The 24,981-nt window shown below is 41.9% G+C and overlaps 1 protein-coding gene across 1 annotated transcript in view; it reads right to left on the reverse strand.

The window, feature by feature from the left end:
• The window catches only part of SFMBT2 (Scm like with four mbt domains 2), a gene marked incomplete at its 3' end in the record, with an annotated part of 185,139 nt that overhangs the window by 71,439 nt on the left and 88,719 nt on the right, over positions 1–24,981 (reverse strand). The window contains exons 7-8 of the mRNA XM_082648611.1: positions 5,114–5,215; positions 837–984 (exon numbers count right to left, since the gene is read on the reverse strand). Coding sequence (XP_082504737.1) covers positions 837–984; positions 5,114–5,215 — 250 coding nt within the window. The remainder of the gene's footprint in view (positions 1–836; positions 985–5,113; positions 5,216–24,981) is intronic.

The raw sequence follows: 24,981 nt of genomic DNA on the forward strand, positions 1-24,981 counted from the left end.
GGATGAGGATGGAGCATAAGTCAGGATAAAAGCCCAGGGGAGCACAGTCACGCCATAGGTAAGTCAGGTGCAGCACAATTAAAGTACAAGTAATCCAATCTCTGGTGATCTGAAAAGGTTAGCACAAAACCCCTGCTTTATTTGAGATTATGTGCTAAAATCTCCACTGAAGTTTGTTTTTCTACTCTCATTCTGCTTTCGTCTTCTATCAGTCCCTTTCTTTTCCTTCCCATCTTCTCACCTTTCTCCTTGCTGCACCTTCCCTGGATAAACCTTAGACCTATAGGGACAACACATCACATTCCTGAAGTATCCTTACTGACATGTGGTTTATGGGTCTCAACTTAAAACGACTTTAATGCAACCTGGTTCCCAACTTAATTATTGTCATGTCTTATGGCATCAAAGTGTTGGAAATCTGAAAGCAACTGGGCTCTGGGGAAAATTCAACTTACTGGAAATAAAAATGTAAAGAAATGCTTCATTGGTATGTTGTTGCCTTTTTAAAGTCACTTCTCTTCCGCGTTCAAGTTTTTAACCCCAATCACTTAGCAATACTGTACCCTTTCTCAACACACAGCAGCAACACAGCTGCCAATCATACAATAACAGACAGGGAACAATGGTTTATGGAGGAGCCCAGGGCCACACACCTCCACAGGGGAGGGAGCTGTACAGACTCCTACGTCAGGCTAACCATGAAACAAACTATTTTCTCACTACATCTAAAATCTTTACAGCGTAAACTTCTCCAGATTAACAGAAGCATCACTTCAGTGACGATACGACGCCCTCCTGAATCACCCAAACCCTGTAAATTTTCACAGAATACAAACCTTTGGGAGGTGTGAGATTGACTCCGTTTTTAAGGCACCACTGTACTGGTAAAATTCCCAAAGAATCCGCGTGGCACAGCATCGAGAGTTTACTAGGTTCTGGTCTGAGGTCATCAATAGTCACTTGGAAAAAACGATTGTTAAAAACCTGAAAGAAAAGACGATAGAGCCTGGGGTTAATTCCTTGAGATTAACATGTAAGACTCGTAAGAAATAGTGGCACAGCTTCCAAATGCAGTAAGCGTATTTCATCCCAATGACCACAGCACAAACTGGAATTTCAGTGTATATTACAAAAGTGGTCCAGTTGTGAAAAAGTTAGTTGATCACTGTGGTCATATTGATGGAAAGTAAACAAACCAGAATTATGTCGGAGACAGAGAAGGAAAAACATCAGCATGACTTTATAGAAGTAAACCAACAGCCAAAGCCAGAGGAAAAACAAGCTAGAAAACAAGTAAGACAAATCCTAGCCAAGATGGGACCATCTCCGCCATCCGGCTCAGAGATGTCTAGCCTCACCTTGCGTCCCACCCCTCCAACCCAAGAGGAAATCACTCACACCGGGCATGTCCTTACTCAATATTCTCACAAGTCTAAATAGCCCACTCCACCGTCCGTGTATTTTTCAAGATGTGTCCCCAAAGCCACTACTGCTGGAACGCCCCCCCCACCCGCCCCCACCTCACTCTGTGTTCTGGCACACAGCATCAGACGTGAACCTCTGAACCGAAAATTCTCATTCCCTCCTGTGGTCTGATACCACATCTATCTCTCCCAATAGACCTCAAGTCCTTTGAGGACAGCATCCTGTTGTTACTCATCAAGATATTCCCACAATGCATAGCAAACGCTTTGTACGTAGGAACTGGTTGAACACCTACTTGAGTATAAGGAAAAAAGTCAATGAGGAAAAGAAATAGAACAAGACATGCTGATGGAAAAAGCAGAGTGCAAAAATCAGGTGGACAGCCACACTGAAAAGCATGATGGATTTAAAGAATGTAGAATGTAAAACAGGCCAGAGGCAAAAAATCGCTTTCCCAACTCAACAGACATAAACCAGTCTTTCTTAGGAAACTTAACCCTCTTACTAAGCTCTGATTCCTGGCTCCTTGGTTTACAAAACACTTTGTGGAAGCAACCTGGTTCAAAGCTACGCAGGAAGAGTGAACTGACTTCTGTTCTTCTTGATGTTATAACTCCAGTAACTCGTTAGAAATCTGCTGCCTGAGATTTGCTTTTGGAAACAGCCTTTAAGGAGCAAAGGATCAAGCTTCCCCTTCTCAGGGAGGCCGTTCCTGGTAGCCTGAATTAAAATCACATCTTCCTTCCTTCCACTCCAACACCCTAGAGGTCCTTTCCCTGATGCCCCTTTCTCCTTAGCATTTAACATACTTTATTTCCTTATTAATTTTATTTATTGTCTGTCTCCCCCCGCCATCAAAATATAAGCTCTGTAAGAGCAGGGACTTTATGTTTCCAGCATCCAGAACAGTGTCTACAAATGCTCAGTAAGTATTTGTTAAATTAATGTGATCTAGACGCTCATGCATACACACACACACATGCTCACACAGAGATGTATCATATAGTTCTGGAGGCAGGATCCCTTAGCAAAGCTGAACTGTGTGAGAACAGGCACTAAGGAACCTCCAAGCCTATTAAGATGCACGTTCCTGTGCACACATTTCAGAGGAAAAGCTAAATTAAGTTCCCTCAAATCCATCAGGGTTCATGGTCCCAAATGGTTCAGAGACACTGGTCCATCTGGTCCAGAACCACAGGCCTCAGAATCAAAGCCCAGAGCAGTTAGCCAACTTGCCCAAGACTGTGCAGCTCAGAGTGAGCAGACCTAGAAACAGAACCCAACACGTGTCAAATTCCAGGAAACTTTGTCTAAACCATGCATCTCACATACACAGGTGATATTCTCCCCATCACACCAACATAGTCCCCCTGTAGGGCCAAAGGTTGGTCATTTAATACTGAATCTGCTATGTGCTTCTCTGCCTTCCTGTCTATTTGTTATTTATTTCCTCAACAGTTGCGCCATGAAGAAAAGCCCCAAGGAAGATACAAATGAAATTTTCATTAGGATGAGTACTTCACAGCACAGTGTGTTAGAGTCTCAAACGTAATATTCTAAAACCTTTTCCAATGTTAAGAGAAATAAATTTAATTATAAACAGCTTCTACATTAAGAATATTCTACTACTTCATGACCTGTAGGTGAGTCCTGTGCCTGGGGAGGTGCCGACCCAAGTTCTAAGAGGCAGCAGTACATGGCCAGTAAGAGAAGGAAGAAGGATAAATGTGAAACAGAATGACGTAAGTATTTTTTTTGTGGCCTCTCCCGTTGCGGAGCACAGGCTCCGGACGCACAGGCTCAGCGGCCATGGCTCACGGGCCCAGCTGCTCCGCGGCATGTGGGATCCTCCTGGACTGGGGCACAAATCTGTGTCCCCTGCATCGGCAGGCGGACTCTCAACCACGGCGCCAACAGGGAAGCCCGACTTAAGTATTTTATCTTAGGTACAAAGGGTAAGAAAAAATAAAATGAAAAGTGACTTAAAAACCAGAGAAAATACCTCCTCACCCCCAACCTCCAATGACATGTATTTAGAGAGAAGATTCTTTTTTGTGAAAACCAAACTACTGTCCCTGGAAGTCTATTTAATGAGATGAAGATACCTGGGCTGAAACTGATGATAATTAGGATGTCACATTCTAATATTATGTATTGCAATTATTTAAAGGTAGAAAAATGTGAGTGTCAACCACTGACAGACTGCACCTCGGTTTGGTTTATTTTATAAACACCAGGTGAAGATGACACCACGGCCTATTAGAATGAGAAGGGAATGACACATACCCAGATGAATGGGCAGCTGGCATTACCGAATCACCTGCTTGGGACAAAGAGGAATTCCGGCCAGGGTTCAACAACGTATCACTCCTTAGTTCTAGAAAAATGTGCCAACTACCAGAACACACAATAAGAACCCTAAAAGCCATTTCAAATAAAAAGGTTATAAAGGAATGGTGTATGAACAGCGAGAGCATGCACTTCAACCCGAGATGATCATTCAAAGCGTAAGTCATTATTTGTTCTACGCAGCTATCCTTTAAATAAATTGCTTTAATAGTTACAAAATAATTTATGTTCACTAAAGAAAAAAATCTTTAGCAAAGAACAAAAGGACGTTTCATTATAACCATTTCCCATATTCTGTAATACATGATCACCACTGTATTTCTTGAATTTTACCAAATCTTGAATAAAATCATAAATAAAAAAGCATGACTCAAATAACTTCATACTATTAATCACCACATTAACAATCCCGTCTCCTTCAGAAAAAGAAATTAAAATGGAATTGACGTTTGAACCCCAGGAAATGCACGGAAGGCCGTTAAGTAAAACACATGTTGGCTAAGAATCTTAGTTTGTTGGTTTCTCGCGCCATTAACAGGACATAAATGGTATGTGTGTGTGTATGTATGTATATACACATATATATTTTTAAGGTAGAAACACATACTTTGTATGTTATGATAGGTAACTTCGTTGAGATTTCTTTGATGCGGAAGGGAAATTATAATCTTAAAAGACTATCAAGGCCATAATAAAAATGTCTTTGCGTGAAACGGTACTTTCATTTTAAATCTACGAACATTAGACGTATGACTTTTCCTTTAGTCAATGAAAGCAGATGAGAGAACGGAAGCGAGGTGCTAATACCCTGGAGACGGGAACTTGCTTTTCACCATTTCCAAGTATTTGCAAAATAGATCATATGAAATATGATCAGTGTAGCAGGAGAAGCAAGTTACTATTACAAAAATTACAAACTCATCAGCGGTTTCTTCTCACGAGCACAGGGACAAATGGCAGTCTCCATGTCACTGTGGTTAGTAAGAGGAGGTGCCACCTATTCAGTGGCTGAGTTCACTGCTGTGAACTCACAGTTGAGCATCTGAATCTTCCTCCAAGTCTCTGCAGGACACGAGTGTCCGCATCCTGCACTATCGGAGGACAAGTGAAGTTCACCCCACCCATTGCAAGAGGAGGCATCTGATCACACTCACTCGGATATCAGTGATAAAAAGGGAGCTTGAGACAGCACTGTACTGGAGAGGAGGCCCTCCTCCTTGGGTTTACTTGCGTCACCACAGATCCCCACACGAGCCTATTTCCTCTGGTTGGCTTGGAGTAGAAAGACTTACTGGATCCACTACGGAGACGGAGGTGAAAAGCAAGGGAGGGACCTCACCTTGGTCACTGATGCAGGACAGATGTGAAAGGGCTCCCTCACGTTCACTGTTTCTAGCTTCATCCCAACTGTGAAAAAATGGCTTCTCAAATCTGCATGGTCCTACGGGGAAAAGAACGAAAATATTAAACGCAATGGTATTGTAAGCGAATTCAGTAACTGTCTGGATGCTTTCCTTGATCGTTTTAGTGGGCAACTGAAATCGGATTGAAATCATTAACCCTCCCCCATTTCAGATTTCTAATTATGGCAAGATATCACGGATTTAATTATTTTCTGCAGGCTAAATTGCCTTTCCAAGGGAGAAACAAGCCTTGGTGGCCAGGCTTAAACTTATACTAAGCAAAAAAAATTCACACCGCACAGCTTTGATCTTCCTAGGGGCCATCAGGAGAGCTCGGCAGAGTAATAGAAGCCATCAGTCATCTAAAACACGGCAGGGGCCTCCTCAGAAAACACGGCCTCTTGCTACTGGAGTTACTTCCAGGCTTCGGGGAGGATCTTTTGGGGGATACAGCTTGTCTTCTGTGTTGAAGAGCACTGAGGTTATCAGTTACTGGTACTGATACTGGTCCTTGGACATGTGGGTATAGAAGACTCCAAAACAGCCCTGTGCCCAATCAGAACCCGTCTCCTGCTCTATAAAGATGAGCTACACCCCCTGTTTAATAGGTGCCTGGCAGTTTTATAGACAATTCACAGCAACCTTATGTGTGTGAGTGGAGCCTTCCTGCCTTCTCAAGAAAACAAGTTTCAATAACCACTTCAGCTACACAGCAACAGATGAGGCTGGCGGGACTCTGGACACCAGGATTTATCTTGCAGAGATGAAGGTCACCTCATAACTCACAGTCTGTATAAACAGTAGTGGATAAATAAATGTCTCTGCAGCTTGTCCCTGAGGAAATAATAGCTGCAAGTAAATCCTCCTGTTTCTAAATACATCAATTGGGTGAGAAGTACAAAAATATCTGGGGATCTATGACTTTCTTTTATCTGCCAATGTAAAGTGGATTTTTAAACAATTTTTATTGAAATATAGTTGATGTTAAGTTTCAGGTGTACAGCAAAGTGATTCAGTTATACATGCATACATATATTCTTTTTCAGATTTTTTTTTCCATTACAGATTATTACAAGATATTGAGTAGAGTTCCCTGTGCTACATAGTAGGTCCTTGTTGGTTATCTATTTTACATACAGTTGTGTGTATATTTTAATCCCAAACTCTTAATTTATCCAGCCCCTACTCTGGTAACCCTAAGTTTGTTTTCTACGTCTGTGACTCTATTTCTCTTTCGTAAATATGGTGTGTGTGTGTGTATAAATATATATGATGGAATATTACTCAGCCATAAAAAATGAAATAATGTCATTTGCAGCAACATGGATGGACTCAGACATGATCATACTAAGTGAAGTAAGTCAGACAAAGACAAATATCATACGATATTGCCTCTATGTGGAACCTAAAGTGGATTTTTCATTAATTCAAGGATGCCATTCTAAATACACCCAACTCTGAGGACCGTGCAGAGCCCACAGGGCTGTGCCTGCCCCTCCCACAAAAGATCAGAACAGGACAGTGTATGACACCAGATCCACTTATTAAACTCACCACCACCGCTTTGCTTTACCAAAGCAGGTACAGAATGTAAATGCCTATGGAACCACAAGGACCTGTCATTTCTCATGTGGCCACAGCTGCCTGCAAGTCTCTGTACCCAGTGGGTGAGCAATAAATGCTGGGTCTGGCTGGAGCACAGGGTGCCTCGTGCAGGGAGGGGGTTGCTCAGAACGAGGAAGGTGATGTGCTCCGTGGGCAAGGACTTACATGACAAAAACTCATTGAACTTAACAATCATCACTTGATTAAAAAATATTCTTAGGTACAGGAGATGATTTCCTTTTTTTATTACTGAAAATAAAGCATTTACTTTTAAAGGTGGCTTGGAAAAGGAATCAAAAGAAACAGCATAGAGATTTAATGCAAATCAACACACATCACCCCAAACACCAAGGCAGAGCCAGAAACCACATGTGTTAATACAAAAGTAGGAAACCCAAAATGACTGAAAGAAAAGATTAAAAGTTAATGCTCTCAGCAAACATCAACGCACCCCAGTATCTATCAGTAAGAACTGAATCACATAAGTGGATTTTGCAGATAAATATTTTTTCCATTTCAGGCACAAAAGCCTTTAACCTTCTGAAAAGAGGAATTATTCTAAAATTAAGACATACTATAAAACGTTGCCTGAATGTACTCAACAAGTTTATCAAGCAGTCGTTATGGTACTATTTGGTATTACATAAATGTCCTCAGGCACTAGTGACATGTGTAGCTACGATAAATGGGCAAGATGATGTACTAGTTTCATGGAAGTTCTTCCGTTTCCCTCTGCTAGCAATGTCCTTCCTTGCTGCAGTGTCTCTCCCATTACTCACAGCTACAAAGCTAAACGTTCTTGAGATGTGGTTCACCAATAACAGGAAACTCGTGCCTGTTCCCTGGCTGCCTCTAACACTAGGGCTCTGCTTGCAATTTGGATCTCTCACCTGCTCTCCCGTTTGCTTCTCCTTTCGTTTCTGCTGTAGGGCTGTCCTGACAGCATTCTGGGCTTCTGGTCTACCCACCGTCCGAATCCCCTCTTGATTTCAGACTGTGTGCCCACTCTTTGACCCACACACTTTTGTCCCTCCCTCTGCACTCTGAGTAGAGCCAGCTTTCTAAGTAGGGTTGACCCATAACCCCCAGGCACTTTCTATATCCCAGGCTCTCACTGTGACCTTGACCACTGACTTGAAGTCTTTAGTTAAGTCTACACCCATCTCATATCTCTGCCAGAAGGTTGCTCAATCACAGCTCCCAATGCTGGGCTGGAAACCCTAAAGCCCCCAGGAACCCTACACTAATGATTGTCCTTTACCTGCTGCCTTACTTGATTCACAGTTGTCTAGTGGGACCTGCCTTTCCTTAGAAATAAAGCGTACAAGCTTAGGACAGCAATCTGGTCCTCAGATAACTTTCTCTTTTCAAGGCTGTGGACTCTGTTATAAATGCTTATCATTAATGATTCCAGCGCACCCTGCATCAAACAGTACCTCTAGGTTAAGAGGGGATCACTTTGTGCAGATACCACACATTTTCTTACTTCTTTATAGATGTCCCTGTGCTCCCTTGTCAACCTCTGAGAATCTCTCCCTCTGCTCATACATAAGAAATACCACCCACCTCAAAATCATCCATGGCCACATGTGGGGTGAAAATAAAATGTTAATATTTTTAAACAATTAAAATATTGTTGACAATGTTCTGTCCTGATGACATTAAAATATTAAACAGTTTTAAAATAATGCTTAGTGAACGAAGTTTTAGAAACAAGTTTTCCCTTGCGAATCATGGCTCAGATTTCCTACACCTTAAATTATTTCTACGAGGTTTCAGTTGTAAGCACACAAATTTCTTACTTGCGAAAATGCATCTGTTTTTGTTCCAAACTATGTGAAAACTCTTAAACTCTCTTGTTTAATATACTGAAAAAGAAGCCGGACATTTTGAGAGGTAGCTGCATACACACATTGGTTTTTTATATTTTGGTCTCAAATATCCATATCTATCTGTTATACCTTATTAAACCTCTCCAAATTTCAGAAAGGAACTTGAAAACTATAAAATACATCCCTTTATCCCCAGCCCTAACTTCCATTTTCTTAAGGTCACTTTTTAATCAGCATTTAAAAGGAAAAAAAAAGAAAACTGGTAATAATGTGTACAAGTCCCACCAGTTTCGAAAGCAAGTCAACAAAATGAAAAATTTTTAAATCCAAGAGCAAAGACCATAATGATTATGAGTTTGATTATGATTATAAATCTGCTACTCCAATATTTATGTTATTCATGAATGGTAATGCCAGAAACTTTGAACTCGAGAGGAAGGGCAGTATTTTCTAAAAGGACTTGCCCATTAGATTTCTGGTCACTGGAAATCTTTAAAACACATGACTGTTAGCCATGTAGTACATGCAATATTTTCCAGTCAATGCCAAACCCTCTCATTTACGTTATGCAGTTCATCCAAGAAAGATGCCCAGACATAATTATTGAATTAAGCTGGAGAAACATCAAAAACTAGATTTCTTGACATCCATTCTGATTCTATATTCTATCATTCGTTCGTTCACTCGTTTGGCATTCATTAGAAACCACTGGGGTTCCACACACCATGCCACTAGGTGATGCACAGAATACACACAAAAACTGCATTTGTCAAAAGGGAGAAGGAAAAGACATGAAGAACAGCCATGGAAGATCCAGGTTTAGAAAAAATTTCAAAACAAACACTATTTTTACTTGTAGCTTCAAAATATTATAACCACCAAGATGACGGCAGTCCAGGGATTTAAAGGAGTGAAACTTAATTTTGAATATAAAAAGCATGAGACTTAGAATGACGAAGAAAAGATTCTGAGAAGGTGGAACTGTAAATTTAGTTAGGGAGACTGGGTCGTAAGATACTGTATTGAGGATTTTAAGTCTGATTTCAGAGGCGAAAGGAGTCATTCAGCACTCCTAACAAACAGATTTTTATGATAAAAAATTCAACACCAGTCAATTTCTAAATAAGCCAACACACAGACCATCTGAGCTCTTTGTGTGCATACATGTACATCCATATTAGTACATAAGAAAGGGTACATCGTATGTAAGATATTCTCATTGAAAAACAAATGTATCACTACTAGACCATTTACTTCAGGCTGTTAATGCAGTCAGGGCACATGCGTTCATTTACAAACACCAGCTAATCATTCTCAGTTCTAAGTGGGGAGAGGGAGACAGAGACAGAGACAGAGAGACAGAGAGAGAGTTCCTGGTTCCTGAAATGATTCACAAAACCGATTATCAACTGAGAGGTAATGGGAAATGCACTGTGGGTTGAAAGATACGTTCTGGCCTTTGCAAAGCTCTAGAGAATCCTTCACACCTCTAAATTATTGGATCAAGAATGATGTCATTCCTGAGATCAGGAGTGAGCAGTAAATCCTCAGGACATTTACAAACGTGCCTGTCACACTCACGAGATACTGTTTATTCAAACGAACTGGAGTCCCGTTAAACTGCTTACAGAAAAACTCCGTAAGACAGGCTGGCAATGTCATTCGCATCTACATTCATGGCTACACATTTTATTTTTGCCCTGAAGTAGTTTCAAATTGATCAGAAGTAAAAATACCATTCATTTTACTGGAGGGCTGTCTTACTAGCCTACCTCAACAATTACTCTTCAGGGAACCTTATTTTCAGTCGAATGACAATGTAAAAGAGATTATATACACATCAACTTCCGTAATCCACACGAATTTCATCAGCTTTCTTCTCTCCTGACCCCACGGAGCTTTCACTCACTCCTACTAAGATACACTGACTGCACTGAGAGTAGCTTGGTTTGGTTTATAATATTCAAGCCGGTAGAAAGGGTAACAGCAATGAACACACTGTAAATACTTGTGAGCACTTTCCTTGTATTATTATTTTCCCCTCACAACAGACTACGGGGTAGGATCCATCTTAGAGAGGAAACTAAGGCACAGAGAAGTTAAGTTACCTAAGCAAGAACACACAGCTAAAAAGAGGAGCCAGGACTCAAATCCATGTGGTCTGACGCTAAGGACACGATCTAGCCATCAGATTACCTAGTTGTGTGTGATTAGTTATCAGGTTATGGCCCAGACCAGGAAGCAAAGACCAAAATGGATCTTTGCGTTTTTTATTGCTAATGGTAAACAAACAAACAAACAAAACCCTTATAACCTATAAGCTCCTAAGATGCTCTCAAAGACAGATATTGCCAAGTTAAAAAGTGATAGCTATTAATACCGACCACTTACTGAAAACCTCCAATTTCTGCTGTCAATTCACAGCACTTTTCAATGGTTTATGAAAAAACCGTCAGAGAGAAAATTTTGACACTAAAATTACCTCCCAATGTTTAGATATAAAGTCAATCAGTCTTTATCAACAATGAACCATTATATTTTTACTAACTGCTTTCGTGTTCTTTAAGCCACAAAGATTTAAAAAATGTGTCCAGTAAATGCCTATGATGCTCTACAAGGTATCCATCATCGATACCTATCTCTCATAACATTATCAATGTTAACCCAGACAGGTTTACCTGATAAATGTGGTTCATCTAGTAAACGTCCCCAGCTGCAAAGTCCCCACGAGTCTCAACCTGCCAGTGGTATCTCTCAATACTCTATGTTAAGCACTAACCTGTGTACTGAATGAAGAAAAAAAAGAGGAGGATGTGGTTCCCAAAATCGAGAAGCTTGAAATTTAGTTAGAAAATGACAGAGATGTGATAAATACATGTACAACGCTGGCAAAAGAAGTCTGGACAAAACACAATATACCTGGTTGTTCTGCCTTTACAGTTTGGCTGGTGTCCCACTTTATTTCACATGTGAGACAGAGGACATCAGACAACCTCAGAGCATCCCCAGGTACTCACTGGTCCCCTAAGTGCCTCTGAAGGGACTACCAGCCCTGGGAAGAAAGCACAACCTGACTCTGGAAGAATCAAGCATCGCTATTTAAGAAACACTACTGTACAGAGCTGCCTTAATATTGGTCATTGGCAGAATGACAAAGCTTCAGGGTAAATACTGAGGTTCTCTATGAAACAGATAAGTGACAGAGTATTAATCTATGGAAGGAGGAGAAGGTATTACTAATTGAGAGACAAAAGACAAGGAAAAAGAAAGAACATTCGATCATCTTAGGTTCAACTCATCTCTCAAATGCCTCCTGGATCTTAACCCGCTGCTCTCCGTGTACTTTAGAGGCTGGAAGCATTGCCAATTACGGTCTTACAATTTAGTATGTGCTGATCACAGACTCCCAAGACAGCTGATGCTTCTTGCCAGCCCTGCTTCATTGGATAAATACACCCCACACGATATAAAAATATGAAGAATGTGGCACAGGGGAGAGGGAGTTCAAACTAATTAACACAACACAATTAAAATGCACTTGGTGAGGATTTTCATGTAAGAAAAGCAGTGCCTCATTTCCTGTGCAGAAACCTAATTCTTACAGCCTGAGTTCCACAATCAAATGCTCCAGGAATTTCCTTAATGGTGGCCATCTGATCCTCAATCTTTAATCCTCCGGTTCTTTCTTTTTGCTTATGTTGATATGAAAAAAAATGGACAAAAAAACTGATAATGCAATTCAACACCCCTCCACATTCTTTTTAAGCACTAAAATCTTTGATTTAGTGATTTGAGTGCATCATACACAAAAACACTGCACCATATAATTTTTTCAGTTCCAACATGCCAGTTTTGGGTCCGTAGGGACCTCAAACATTGCATAGGCATCTTTTCAAAGGCTTCAATTAATCTGCATAATTTCCAAGAACAGGCTTCAGAAAAGTCAGAGGAAGGTTTTACTTAGTACTACATTCAAATCAATATATAATGACCTAGGCTTTAATTCCTTTATTCATATCAGCATGCTATGTTATGCCAAAAAAAAAAATCCAATGCAGTTCATCATACTCTTCCTCTTTTTGTTTTATGAAAGACCTAGTGCTCACATGTTCATTAGATAATTACCCTCATTATATTAGTTGCATCTAAAAATGTACATTAGGATGCCAGCATTTATTAAATCAATAGCATTATTATATTTCAATTCCATTGCACTGAATTAAACTCAGCCAATGAAATATTTATAACAAAAAGGTAATAAAACATCTATAAGCTGAACACTAATAAGCATTTCCATTTTTTTACTTACAGCTGTAAACAGCAATTTTATCAACTAGTCCTGCATTCAATCAAGGTAAAAAATAGTCATGAGAAAATGTAGTACTATATACTTCAACCTGAACCACAAGAATTCATAACAGGTGATTATAGCAGGACTATTTCCACAGTAAGTCCAAAAACTGGTACACTGGTTGTTTTAAAACAACAGAGGCAGGGCTTCCCTGGTGGCGCAGTGGTTGAGTCCGCCTGCCGAGGCAGGGGACATGGGTTCGTGCCCCGGTCCGGGAAGATCCCACATGCCGCAGAGCGGCTGGGCCCGTGAGCCATGGCCGCTGAGCCTGCACGTCCGGAGCCTGTGCTCCGCAATGGGAGAGGCCACAACAGTGAGAGGCCCGCGTACCGCAAAAAAAAAAAAAACAGGGGCAATGAGGATGCCTTTCATTAACACTTAACCATAAAAGCATTGTAAGTGGCAAGAAATTCAACCTTACTTACAGCACCACTATGAGAAAAAAACAGAGCCTATGCTGTGGGTACAGGTAAACAGTGATTACACTGTCTGTTCTTAAGCTTAGTTACTTCTCTCCTAATGAGCTAGGGTATCTCCACACGTGTCCAGCCTGAGGGCTGTGGGCTAAAGAAAACCACAGTCGGGGCTCTGGGGGTTAGCTTTTCCCCAGCCTCACACCCCACTGCCAGATGCCGTTGACAAAATTATTGCTGGGTGTTCCCTTCTACTGAGAGCCCTCAATGCAACTCAACTGTTGTCATGGAAACAAGGCCAATGGCCCTGAACTGTCTCCCCACATGTGGAATCCAGCTTTCAGAGGGAGAATGAAGAATCAGTGATAGGCAAGGCTGACTCTGTGTCCTGCCCTTTCTGGACACAGCAGGAGCTACTGAAACACAGGGGCTTACATCCATCTGTGTTCTTTCTGCCACAGGTGCAGAAGATTCCCAATGGGAAAGTGCCAACTGCCAGCCCGCCTGGCACAGATCTAAGAACAGTGAAAATCTCAGGCATCGTCCTCAAATCCCAGCTGCCCTTGCCTTCCATGGGTCAACCTACCTCCTGGTAAGAAAAGCACCCAGTCTCTAGCCAGGGTTTCTCCACCTGGGCACTGCTGGCATCCTGGGGCAACTGATGCCTTGTTAGTAGGGGCTGTCCTGTGCACATAGGATGTTCCGTCCATCTCCAGCTTCTACCCACAGATGCCAGTAGCATCTCTCCCAGCTCTGTGTCATCATCAAAATGCCCCCAGACACTGAGAGAACTACCAGATCCTCCCCCGTTGAGAACCACTGATTCAGATGCAGTTAGGCCTAAAGTCGGTTAAGATTTGCATTTGGGTCCTGCTTCCACCATAGGCTCTGTGTGAGGTAGGACAGCTTCTCTGATTTTCCTCAAGTTACAGGAAGACTAATAATACCTGCATGTCGGGTTATCGTGAGGATAATGAGATTAAGTGTGGGGAGTGGCTGGTACCATTTCTTCCGTCCTGTCTGGGCTCAACAACTGAAGCGACATCGCTGCAATGACTTTCCACTGGAGGATGATGTGGGCGTCCAGGTGAAGTCTTCACGGCTTTATTTGCGTTTTTATTCTGTACGCTACCCTGAAGGGTCTGAGCACGTTAATATACTGTATATTCCAAAGATATCCCAAAGGTGTGTAACTTACTACAGGAGAACGAGGAATTGTGACGCGTCGGCCACGCCCTGCTCACCACCCCCCTGGCTGACGGACCTGAAGTCTCCCAGGAGCCCTGGAAGCTCAGAAACAACCAAGGTCCAGCAAGTGGACTAACTGGTACAAAACCACAAGGGAAATGATCAAATGTTCCAAATTCCTTTGCAAAGGCGCCTTACGTGTGCCATGTACGCTTGTGCTTACTCTGAGCACAATCAAGATAATTAGGCAAAAAGTAATTCTGTTGGAATCTGGAAATCTCTCTACTGACTCCAAGCATGACATGTTCTTAAATACTGGGGGGGCTTTAAGTCAGGTTTCTACTATTCTAAACTCACCCATTCCTTTTATTTAATGTTAAACACAGAACATTATCTATTCATGTAAAAGTTTATGTGATTTGTTGAAACAGACTCACAGACATAGATAACAAACTTACGGTTACCAGAGGGGAAAGGGGGGAGGGATAAATTAGGAGTTTGGGATTAACATATACACGCTACTGTATATAAAACAGGTAAACAACAAGGACCTACTGTACAGCACAGGGAACCATATTCAATATCTTGTGATAACTTATAACGGAAAAGACTCTGAAAAAGAATATATATGTATAACTGAATCACTTTGCTGTACACCTGAAACACTTTAAATCAACCATACTTCAAAAAAATTTTTTAATAAAATAAAATAAAAAATTTGTAAAAAGTACACACACACAAATGAACACATGTAAAACTGGGGCCATCTGAGTAAGATCATGGATTGTATCAATGTCAATATCCTGGCTGCAAAACTGTGTTTTTTTTCCAAGATGTCACCATTGGGGAAAACTGGGTGAAGAGTAGGTATATGGGGTCTCTCTCTATTATGTCTTACAACTGCATGTGAATGTACAATTATCTCAATAAAAATTTCAGTTTAAAAAAAAGGTTATCTGATTTGTTTATGTGGGTTCTTCTGGTTATAAATGGAGCTGGAGAAGAAACAGGGGGCAGAGTTTCACCTTATCCTTGACTTTGTGCCATTGACGCGGAAATTCATTGTACACTGGCTGCCCACGGAAGGAAAGAGAGAACTCGCAGGACGGAAGGATGCCCACACTTTCATTTACACCTGCAGCTCACACAAACCTCTGCACCAGGAGGCCTTTCTCAGGCAGGAGGGAATATACGGAAGGTTCAGTAGCTGGGGCCCCATCATATGTGGTCCTCATTTTCCGTTAGATTTTAAACCTCTGTAGACAGAATGAACTTAAACTTCTCTTTACATCCATCTGCCTACTTGAGATCCTGCAATTTACAACTGCCTATCCATGAAAGAAAAGACGGAGATTAAAAGTACGACCTAGGGGACCTCCCTGGCAGTCCAGTGGTTAGGACTTCGTCTTCCAGTGCAGGGGGTGCAGGTTCAGTCCCTGGTCGGGGAGCTAAGATCCCACATGCCTCGTGGCCAAAATACCAAAACATAAAACAGAAGTGATATTGTAACAAAAAATAAAGACAAAAAAAAAATGGTCCACATCAAAAAAAAAAAAAATCTTAAAAAAAAAAGTACGACCTAACCTACAAAAAAAAATAATCTGTCCGTGTTTTGAGGGGAAAAAAAACCCTGCCTCCATACAACTATACTATCATTTATTATCAAATCATCCACAGAAAAAAGAATTATGATCAATTCTTAATTATTCTAACTAATGGCGAGTAGCATGGAAAATCTAGAAGAAATTAAAATATGCTATGACAATCACTTTGAAATGCATCTGCTTCATAAATAAGAGATCGATGTCCCCTCCTCGTATCCCAACACCCATGACATGAAGTTCATGCAAATATTATCTTGCTTTCCCTGAAACCCAGGAACTGGAGAGAGCCGGAACAATCAGGGGCCAACAGAAGCCATTTGGGAAGGATAACTCACAGCTCAGATAACTAAGGTGGACTGTATTTTTAAATTCTTAGTGTTTAGAATTAAAAGCAAGTCGCTATCTAGCAGATGCAGGCAGCAGTGTAGGGGGCCCTGAAATCAAGCCATTGTTGAGTGAACTCTCTATACATCTGGCCTTTGCGATTTTCATCGTTACCTTTACTGTTGGACCAAAGTTGCCCTCTTTAGCAGGTCTCACCAGATTTTATCCAACATGCATAAAAACATGATGTCCCCGCGGCGCTTTCTGAGTTAACGTAATGCGTGGGCTGCAGTTCAAGAACCCAGAGCACATGAAAAATAACACAAACAAGCCCCTCCTCTGGTTTCTGAAAGTGGCAAAGGATGGGCATGACACAAACTGAACATCTCTGCGATTCACCATCCCCGAGAGACTTTAACAAACCTCTCCAAGTCTTTAAAGAGATGAGAAGGACAAACGAGGGAATGGCAGAGGGCAAGCTCCCAGGTCTGGGTGTTCGGGGCCAGAGCTGGAGGTAAGCCAGCCTGGGACCAGCTGCTGGGCAGAAACTCAGAAGTCAGGTCAGCAACACCAGCAGGATACAGGGGTCGAGCCATCCGTCCAGTCACAACATGACCTACTGTCTAAGACAGACTCTCTTTCAAAGAACCACTGGGGTTTCAGTTGGTGAGAAGGAAATAGCAACCAAGAGTCACACAAACACTTACTGCTAAATTATTTGGTAGCAGACACCCTGCCAGGTGGGACAGGGAATGTCATGCTCAAGAAATTAAGTTCTGGCCCTACATAGGTGGCCTCGAGCAAATTCTGGGAGAATCCAAGGATCCTAGTACCTGAAGGCCAAACTCAGCTACGAGTTTTGTATTGCTGCTGTATTTAGCTACCAAAAGAGAGCAAAAGTCGGTCACCATAGAAACCGCAACCTGACAATCTATGGTAACAGCGGCTCACACCCTTTCTTACCCCTTTGGCTGGACCAGATGACTAATTCATTTGGCTGGACCAGATGGAATGAGAAAGGAAAGCTTTTCACTCTTAACCTTCTCTCTCTGGACTGTAACCTAGGTCTCAGATGCGAAAATAGACAAGGAGTTTTCTCCTAAAGGCTGAATCTACAAATGCACCAACAGATACATAATTCAAAGCTGAAAAGAGCTAAAGAAATAACAGATGTGGACTGTTCCGTGTATTATGAGCACAGCCTGAACACTCTCAACAGAGAAGAAATATGTGCATGGAAGGCCTTTCCTTATGTGTTTGTGTAAAAATATAATAATGGTCACATGTAGCATCTTTTTTTCTCAATTAGCCTTCTCTCAGCGGCCCCTTCTTTCTGTTTATTAAACATGACTTATGGGGAAAGCAAGAAGCAATGAAGCAAGTGAGACAGGAATCACTTGAGACCAAAGCAAGCTGAATTTAACTTACTGCTTTGCCATTAGTGGAAGCCCTTTATTTACAGATGTCAAGGGCACTTTTAATGCGTATCAGTTATAGACACACAATTCTGGATCCATTCAACCGCTACCCAAGTCAAAGGAGCCTGGGTATTTTATCCAAGTACTGGACCAGGTACACTTTTTACCTGCTGTGAGTCCTGATGAAGTAAAAGCCTTAGTTATCATAACCTCGACTCCCTATAGCCTCCACCTTGGCCACAGATATTGATGGGGAATTGGTCAGGGAGGCAACAATGGAAGGGAACATAGCTAGTATCGTGGGTGTACGTGTCTCACTGAAAATCACATCTCTCCTCAGCCTCCAATGAAACGGAAATAACCCGGAAACATCACGTCATCACCGTCCAACCGCATCCCATCCGTTCATAGCTACAATCATATCAGAGGAATCGCGTGTGATATTAGGAAGGCATGCACAGCAGTGGAAAAACAGACGGAGCATAAGGCAGAAACCTGTCATTTACGGCCAAGTCTGTCCCTAAACTAACACGTTCCCCCCAGGGTGTTCTTTAAGCTCCTTGTGTGTCCACTGATCTACGTGTTTAAAGAGGAAACAATACATACACCATACACCGTAGCACCTGACACTACGTTATTGTCAAGACCCTGAGAGATCATAGGGCCAGAGGCTTTGAAAAGAAAAAAACCACAGGCAACATACAGGAGGCAATATTCCCTCTACTCTGTGATCACGTCCAGCAAGAAGCAAACATTGGCCCTGTAAGCTCACCTGCAATGGGGTGTCATAGAACGTGGGGGGTTTTATGCTGAGCTGTTTTCTTAATTTCAATTCATCCCTAATCTTCTTCTCGGTGCTCTCAACTATTTCCTCCACTGAGCCAAGAACTGACCTGGGGTATTTTTAGCTGATCATGAAAGTACCAGTTTGGTACTGAACCCGCCAAACAGGACCCATCAAGCCCTTTGCTTCCTCTCTGTACAAAGTCATCCCTGTTATTCGGAACCGCTCGCGGGGACTTAAACTTCATTCAAGCTGTACTGACGACCTCTCCTGAGCCTTTAACTTTCTAAGTTGAGATCTGTACTTAGTTTTTCACTAACCTACTCAAGAATGGGTATTGAGTGCTTAAGACGGGCTGCACTGTTCAAGGCACCGGGTGGCGCAGTCATGAAAATAAACAATCTCCTTTCACGGAGGGTACATTCCAGGAAGAAGAAACAGACCAGACGCAGAGAAAGCAAACTGATGCAGACTATGTGGGCGGATAAATGCCGAGCAGGCTGTGGGGAGACGGAGGTGAGGGTGCTTTTTTAAATTTTAAGCAGAGGCTTGAAGAAAGAGAGGGAAGAAGCCTTGAGGCATTGGCCAGAGGGACCACTTTCTAGGCAGCGTCACTGCAAAGGCCTGAGGACTTAGTGTGTTGGACGGACGGCAGGAAGCTGGCGGGTGGAGCAGAGCGTATGAGAACCTCGCGCAGCAAAGCGGCTCAGAGGGCACATCACACCTGAGTCAGATCAGAAGCCACATAAGCAGTGGAGTGACATGATCTGAATTTTGTTTTAGAAGAAGCTGTCTGGCTGCTCTTGGAAGAACAAAGTGTAGAGGGGCAGTGAGTAACAAGCCCAGAAATAAATTCTGAAATGAATGCACGAGTCCAGGGAGGATGATAGCTTACACTAGGGTAGTGGTGATGGACAAAGTGAAGGGTGATTGAACTCCAGATGGAATTTGAAAGTAGAGCCAACAGACTGTGTGAAGGGACGGAATGGAGGTGTGAAGAGAAGAACCAACACATGTAGCAGGCCTGAGACTGCAGGCCCGAGAAAGGTCTGCGTCCAGGATCAGGTCTTGGCTGGCCTATGGGGACACAGCTGATAAACTGAACCCGACAATGACATGAAATCTTCCCTAAATGTAAGAGTGGTCTACTGTGCCTACACGGTTTGTACCAACCATATGGTTTATACTGACCCCCCCCCCCCAGTTTTCCTCTGGGAGTTTGGAAGACGGGTACGTGCTGGGCAAGATGGGTACCCACACAGCTGGCCCCCCGTGACAGCCCTGGGCAGTGAGTCTCTCATGAGCATCCCTAGCACATGTTGGCCCAACACGCTATGGGAAGAATTAAGAAGTTGCCTTGGGCAACTTCTCTGGGAGACCACTCTTGGAAGCGTGTGTGTGGGTTTCCAGAATTCACCCCATGAAACTTTTCCCTTTGCTGATTTTGCCATCTGTCTTTCACTATAATAAACTGTAACCGTGATTATAACAACCTTGGGTCCTAGTGAATTACCAAACCTGGCGGCAGATCTAGGGACCCCGACATAGAAGGCATGCAAGGTTTATGGCCCCAGCTCAATGCTTTATTTAGAGTTCCTTCGACTCTTCTGCAAATCTCTAAATAGCTTCTTTGGTATTTCAAACACCAAAGGTTTTTAATATTTTGTTAACAGAAAGAATGAAAAAAAAATTCAAACAACTTCACTTTTTTAAGGGGTAAAAATGAAGGACGATTTTAGTGACATTTCAAATAATGTTCTTTCCTTGCAATTACAAGGTGTAGTCACAAATGAGGTGCACTGAAAAGCCCCCGCTTTCCCTGGACTGAACATCTGTATTCCTCTAAGGGGAAAGTACTGTATTTCAATTACCTGGCAAATTAGGAACTGCTGTTTCTTATTTGCAGGTCTTTTTGATGTATATAGGAGTTGTCAGTGAAACTTCTATAACTTAACATTTGCAAACAAGAGGGGTCACAAATGAAGATTACAACTTACAAGAACAGCAGAAAATGAAAAGTAGCAGTAATTATAAAAGGCTTATGAGCGCCTCGCACATGAAATACTACCTTCATTATAGTTAGACTCTGATTGTCTAGTCTCCCTTGGCCCTATTTTTAAAACTTAACTAAATTACCTCACATCTACTCCTTATATTGTAGTAAATACTTAGTGAATTAGAACTGAAGCAGTATAAAAATCCCTGGCCAAAAACCTGGATTAGCCCTGTACTAACTTCATTTCATGACAGAAACAAACTCTGAGAGAAACCCACCCTAGTAGTCCTTTGTGAAGACAAAGTAAAAAGCTTTTATTGAAATTGGGGCATTTCACTTTATTTGACAGTGGGATGTTTCATAAGTCAATCATATGATGGCTTGCAAAGGTAATATAATAAGTAAAAAAGAAAGCTAGTGAGAGACCTTGCTGATTTGCAGTGCAGGAATATATACTAAATATTTTTCTCAAATAAATTAGTATTGATATATGGATTATTCTCAGCAAGTCTACTGGGTCTCTAAATAATGAGACTGGTTTACGAGAAAAAAATGTTCATTATTCATGTTTCAATAACAAAAAAAATCTTTTAATCCCTTCCCCTTTTTTTGGCACTCATTTCATTAATTACTTATTTTTCTTCTAAATATATGCTTTGAAATTTACCTGCATTTTCCAAATAGGGAAGTCAGAATTCTCAGTAAAATATGGCAACCAAAAGTCACTTAAAGTGTTCTCTCAAATTAAGGACGATAAATCTCTCATTTTTATTAAAATGAAGCAACTGTTAAGAGAGCTTGAACCTTATCCCATGGCCCCGTGCAATGCTTCTGAACTTAATTACCTCCATTTAAGTGGAATTACTTGGTAGAGAATATTACTATGTGGTTTCTTAAATTACTGTACATCCATGAAATGCCGTTGTACTGGGTGGAACAGCAACCCCTAAAAAAAAGGCATATCCACCCAGAACCTGCGAATGTGACCTGATTTGGAAACACGGACTCTGCAGATGCGCTCGAGTTAAGCTGCGGTCACACTGCCTTAGCACAGGCCCAAATCAAACGATCAGTGTCCCTAAGGGGGAAATTTGGACAGACACGTATAGAGAAGGCCATGTGAGGACAGAGGCAGAGATTGGAGGTCTGCTGTCACACCCAAGAAATGGTAAGGACTGCAGGCAACCCTCTGCAGAAGTGAGAACAGACTCACGGGACAATGTCTCCCTCAAAGCCTTCAGAGGGAGCGTGGCCCTGCTCACACCTCGATGTTTACCTCTAGCCTCCAAAACCATGACAGAATAGATTTCCCTTGTTTCCAGCTATCCAGTTTGTGGTATGTTATTACAACGGCCTTAGGAAACTAATAGTGGTTGTTCTCAGGATTTCAAAATTAAGTGTATAAATATTCCCTCCATACAAAGTCTGGTTCAGAAAATTGCCCCTTTCTTTTCTGTCAAATTGAAATAAAAGAAAACATTTGTAAAAGCGTCTCACAAGCTCTAAGAACACAGAATTTTCAATTCAGCTAATTTTTATTTATTAATTGCCCACTCCATACATCCTGTAGGCCCTGTGAAAAATAGAAAATATTCAGTATCTACTCTTAAAAGCAACTACTGTACAGCACAGGGAACTCTGCTCAATATTCTGTCATAATCTAAATGGGAAAAGAATTTGAGAAAGAATACATGTGTGTGTATAACTGAATCACTCTGCTGTACACCTGAAACTAACACAATATTGTTAACCAACTAAACTCCAATATAAAATAAAATATTTTTTAAAAAGCAACCATAAATTATAAACAAAATATTGAGGACAGGGAGAATTCTCATGTACTCCATAAAAATAGTAGTCTGATTTCTAACAGAAAAACATTAAAGTGAGGGAAGGAGGCAACTGTACTTTAGAGGAAAATATAAACAATTATGAAACCCTGGAATCGGGTCAAGAGAATTATGTAGAGAGTAACTGCTCAATAAACATTTACTGAGTTACTTAATTATTAGTTTAAAATATATGAGGATTATTAATGTTTATATATTTTGAGTCTTAGTATTCATAGTTCTAAATAATAAGTGCATATCCAATTAATCTGTAACTACATTAACTCAAAGTATTTCAAATCGGTGAGTTAAATGCATTTGTCCATTCAATAATTCATCGTATATTTGAGAAATATTTACTGAGTATGACTATAGCCAAGGAGTTACGTTTCATTGAATGAAAGATGTGGGAGTTTACCCTACAGTCCAAGCTACAAGACTTTGAAAAGGGGAGTCCCACATGAAGACGGCTGACTAAAAACACACATTAATTTCACCTCTTCCTAAACTCTAACCAAAATTACAGTAAAGAATTTTAAAGACGTGAAGCCCCTTGAACAGAAACTAAATAGAAGCTAAAATGCAGGTGAACAAGAAGCAACTAATTTAACATATTCAACAGAGCCAAGTCCCAAGCCTCCTACAGAAAAGCTGAGACCCAGCCTAATGAACAGGGCAGGACCTTCAGGAGACTCAGAAACCGGTAACAGCAGGTATGTATGAAACTGGGGGCGAGTGGGAGGTGATAGAATAAGATGCGTGGGGAGCTGTCTAGGAAGCAGTTGGACCCCAGGTATCCTCCCCTCCCTGACTCTACAGACCAGTGGCCCTCCAGTTTCCTCAGAAGAGGACGAAGCAGGTGGTCCCTGGTCTGTGGATACAGGAAAATACAAACTCAGCACGGAAACCCCAGGCTCTCTTCTTGCCACTCAGCTCCTAGAATGCGGGCAGCTCGACCTTGAACCCCAGGTGGGAAGTTGAAATTCTCCTCCTTGGAAATCACCTAAAGAGGAAAAACCATCATACGAAGAAGTAGGCTCCACACAAAGAAGGTCCCCCTACATGGACCAGTCCTGCCCTCAGCTTTCCAGTCTCCCTCCTACTCAAGAGCGCACAGTCAAGGATTCTCAGATCTCCAAGGAAAGTCTCTAGCAAGAAAGTTAGAAACTAAAAGCAACATGGAGGAAACAAACTACTCTGGGAAAAGAAAACTTTAAAAAATCAATACTTCCAACAAGATAAAGTCATGCTTCCAGGCTGCAAGAAGAGGAGGCCATAAACAGAGCAGCATTCAAAGAAAAAGCACCAGACAAGGGCTCATAAAAACCCAACAGCACAAATGAGTGGAGAAAACCTCTGACGGTAGAGCAGAAACAGAGGAGACAATGAAAACCTGAAATGAAAAGAAGAAAAAGTTACATAGCCAGCCCAGGACTACCACTTGGTCACAGATGAAGAAGACAGCAGAGAAAAGAGAGGTGGAAGGCGTCATTTTAGAAGAAGCATCCCCAAAATTAAAGGTATGAGTTGCAGACACCCAGGGTACCCTGCGTTCTGGATGGAAACAGACACCTGCAAAGGCCTAGCATCGTGAAATTTCACAACAGTGGAGAAAAGGAGAATATAAGATGCCCAAGGAGAAAAGGAAAAATGGAGCAAAACCTCCAAATTCTTGAGAAAAGTGACAGCTGACCTAGAATTCTACACCTAAACTGTCAGGGAAGCATGAGGACAGAATCAGGATTCTTTCAGTCACTCGAGGTGAGAGGAGAGCAGGCTGCCAGCACTAAGATGCTTTGCCGTGTTTTACCATCTTTGTAAGCTGAGGACAAAATGCCAACGTAAGCTGGACCCAGATTGTTAACGGCACCTGGCTTGTCCTGACCACACTCTGAGCAAGGTCCCAGGGACCCCTCGAGGTCCCGCTGCCTGGAGCATTAGAACATTCAAGTCACTGCACAGAAATGCTGTGCTGGGCCTGTTCTGAGAACCGGAGCCAGATCCGTCCGCATTTCTAAGGGAGGTCCGGTACCTGGAGTTCAAGCTACAGTTTGGCTGATGACCCAACTAATTCCCTAAGATTAGCTCAGGACTGTGCCTACTCAACTCGCCTGCAAACTCTGTGGGAAAGTGAGGCCATCTTAGGACCCAGGCACTGTCCAGTCATCCTCCACTCTGGAGAGCAGGAAAACACCCTCTCCTGAAACAATCAGGGCTGGTCTTGTTTCTCGTGTTGTCAAAAGTAAGTTGTGTAATATTAAGGAAAACATACATAGGTAGTAATACTACAAGGAGAGGCAAGGAAATGGTTAACACCAAAGTTAGGGAGCTGGTTACCCACAGCTAGGAAAGGTCAGGTGGAGGGATGCTAATGGACCCGCAACTTCCCGTGTCTAGATGGGGGGCAGGGAGGATTTGTATTTCCACTATATCACTCTGTGAACTCCTCACGTGTACATT

The sequence above is a fragment of the Grampus griseus genome (assembly GCF_964374135.1).
Source record: "Grampus griseus genome assembly, chromosome: 2".
Lineage (NCBI taxonomy): Eukaryota > Metazoa > Chordata > Mammalia > Artiodactyla > Delphinidae > Grampus > Grampus griseus.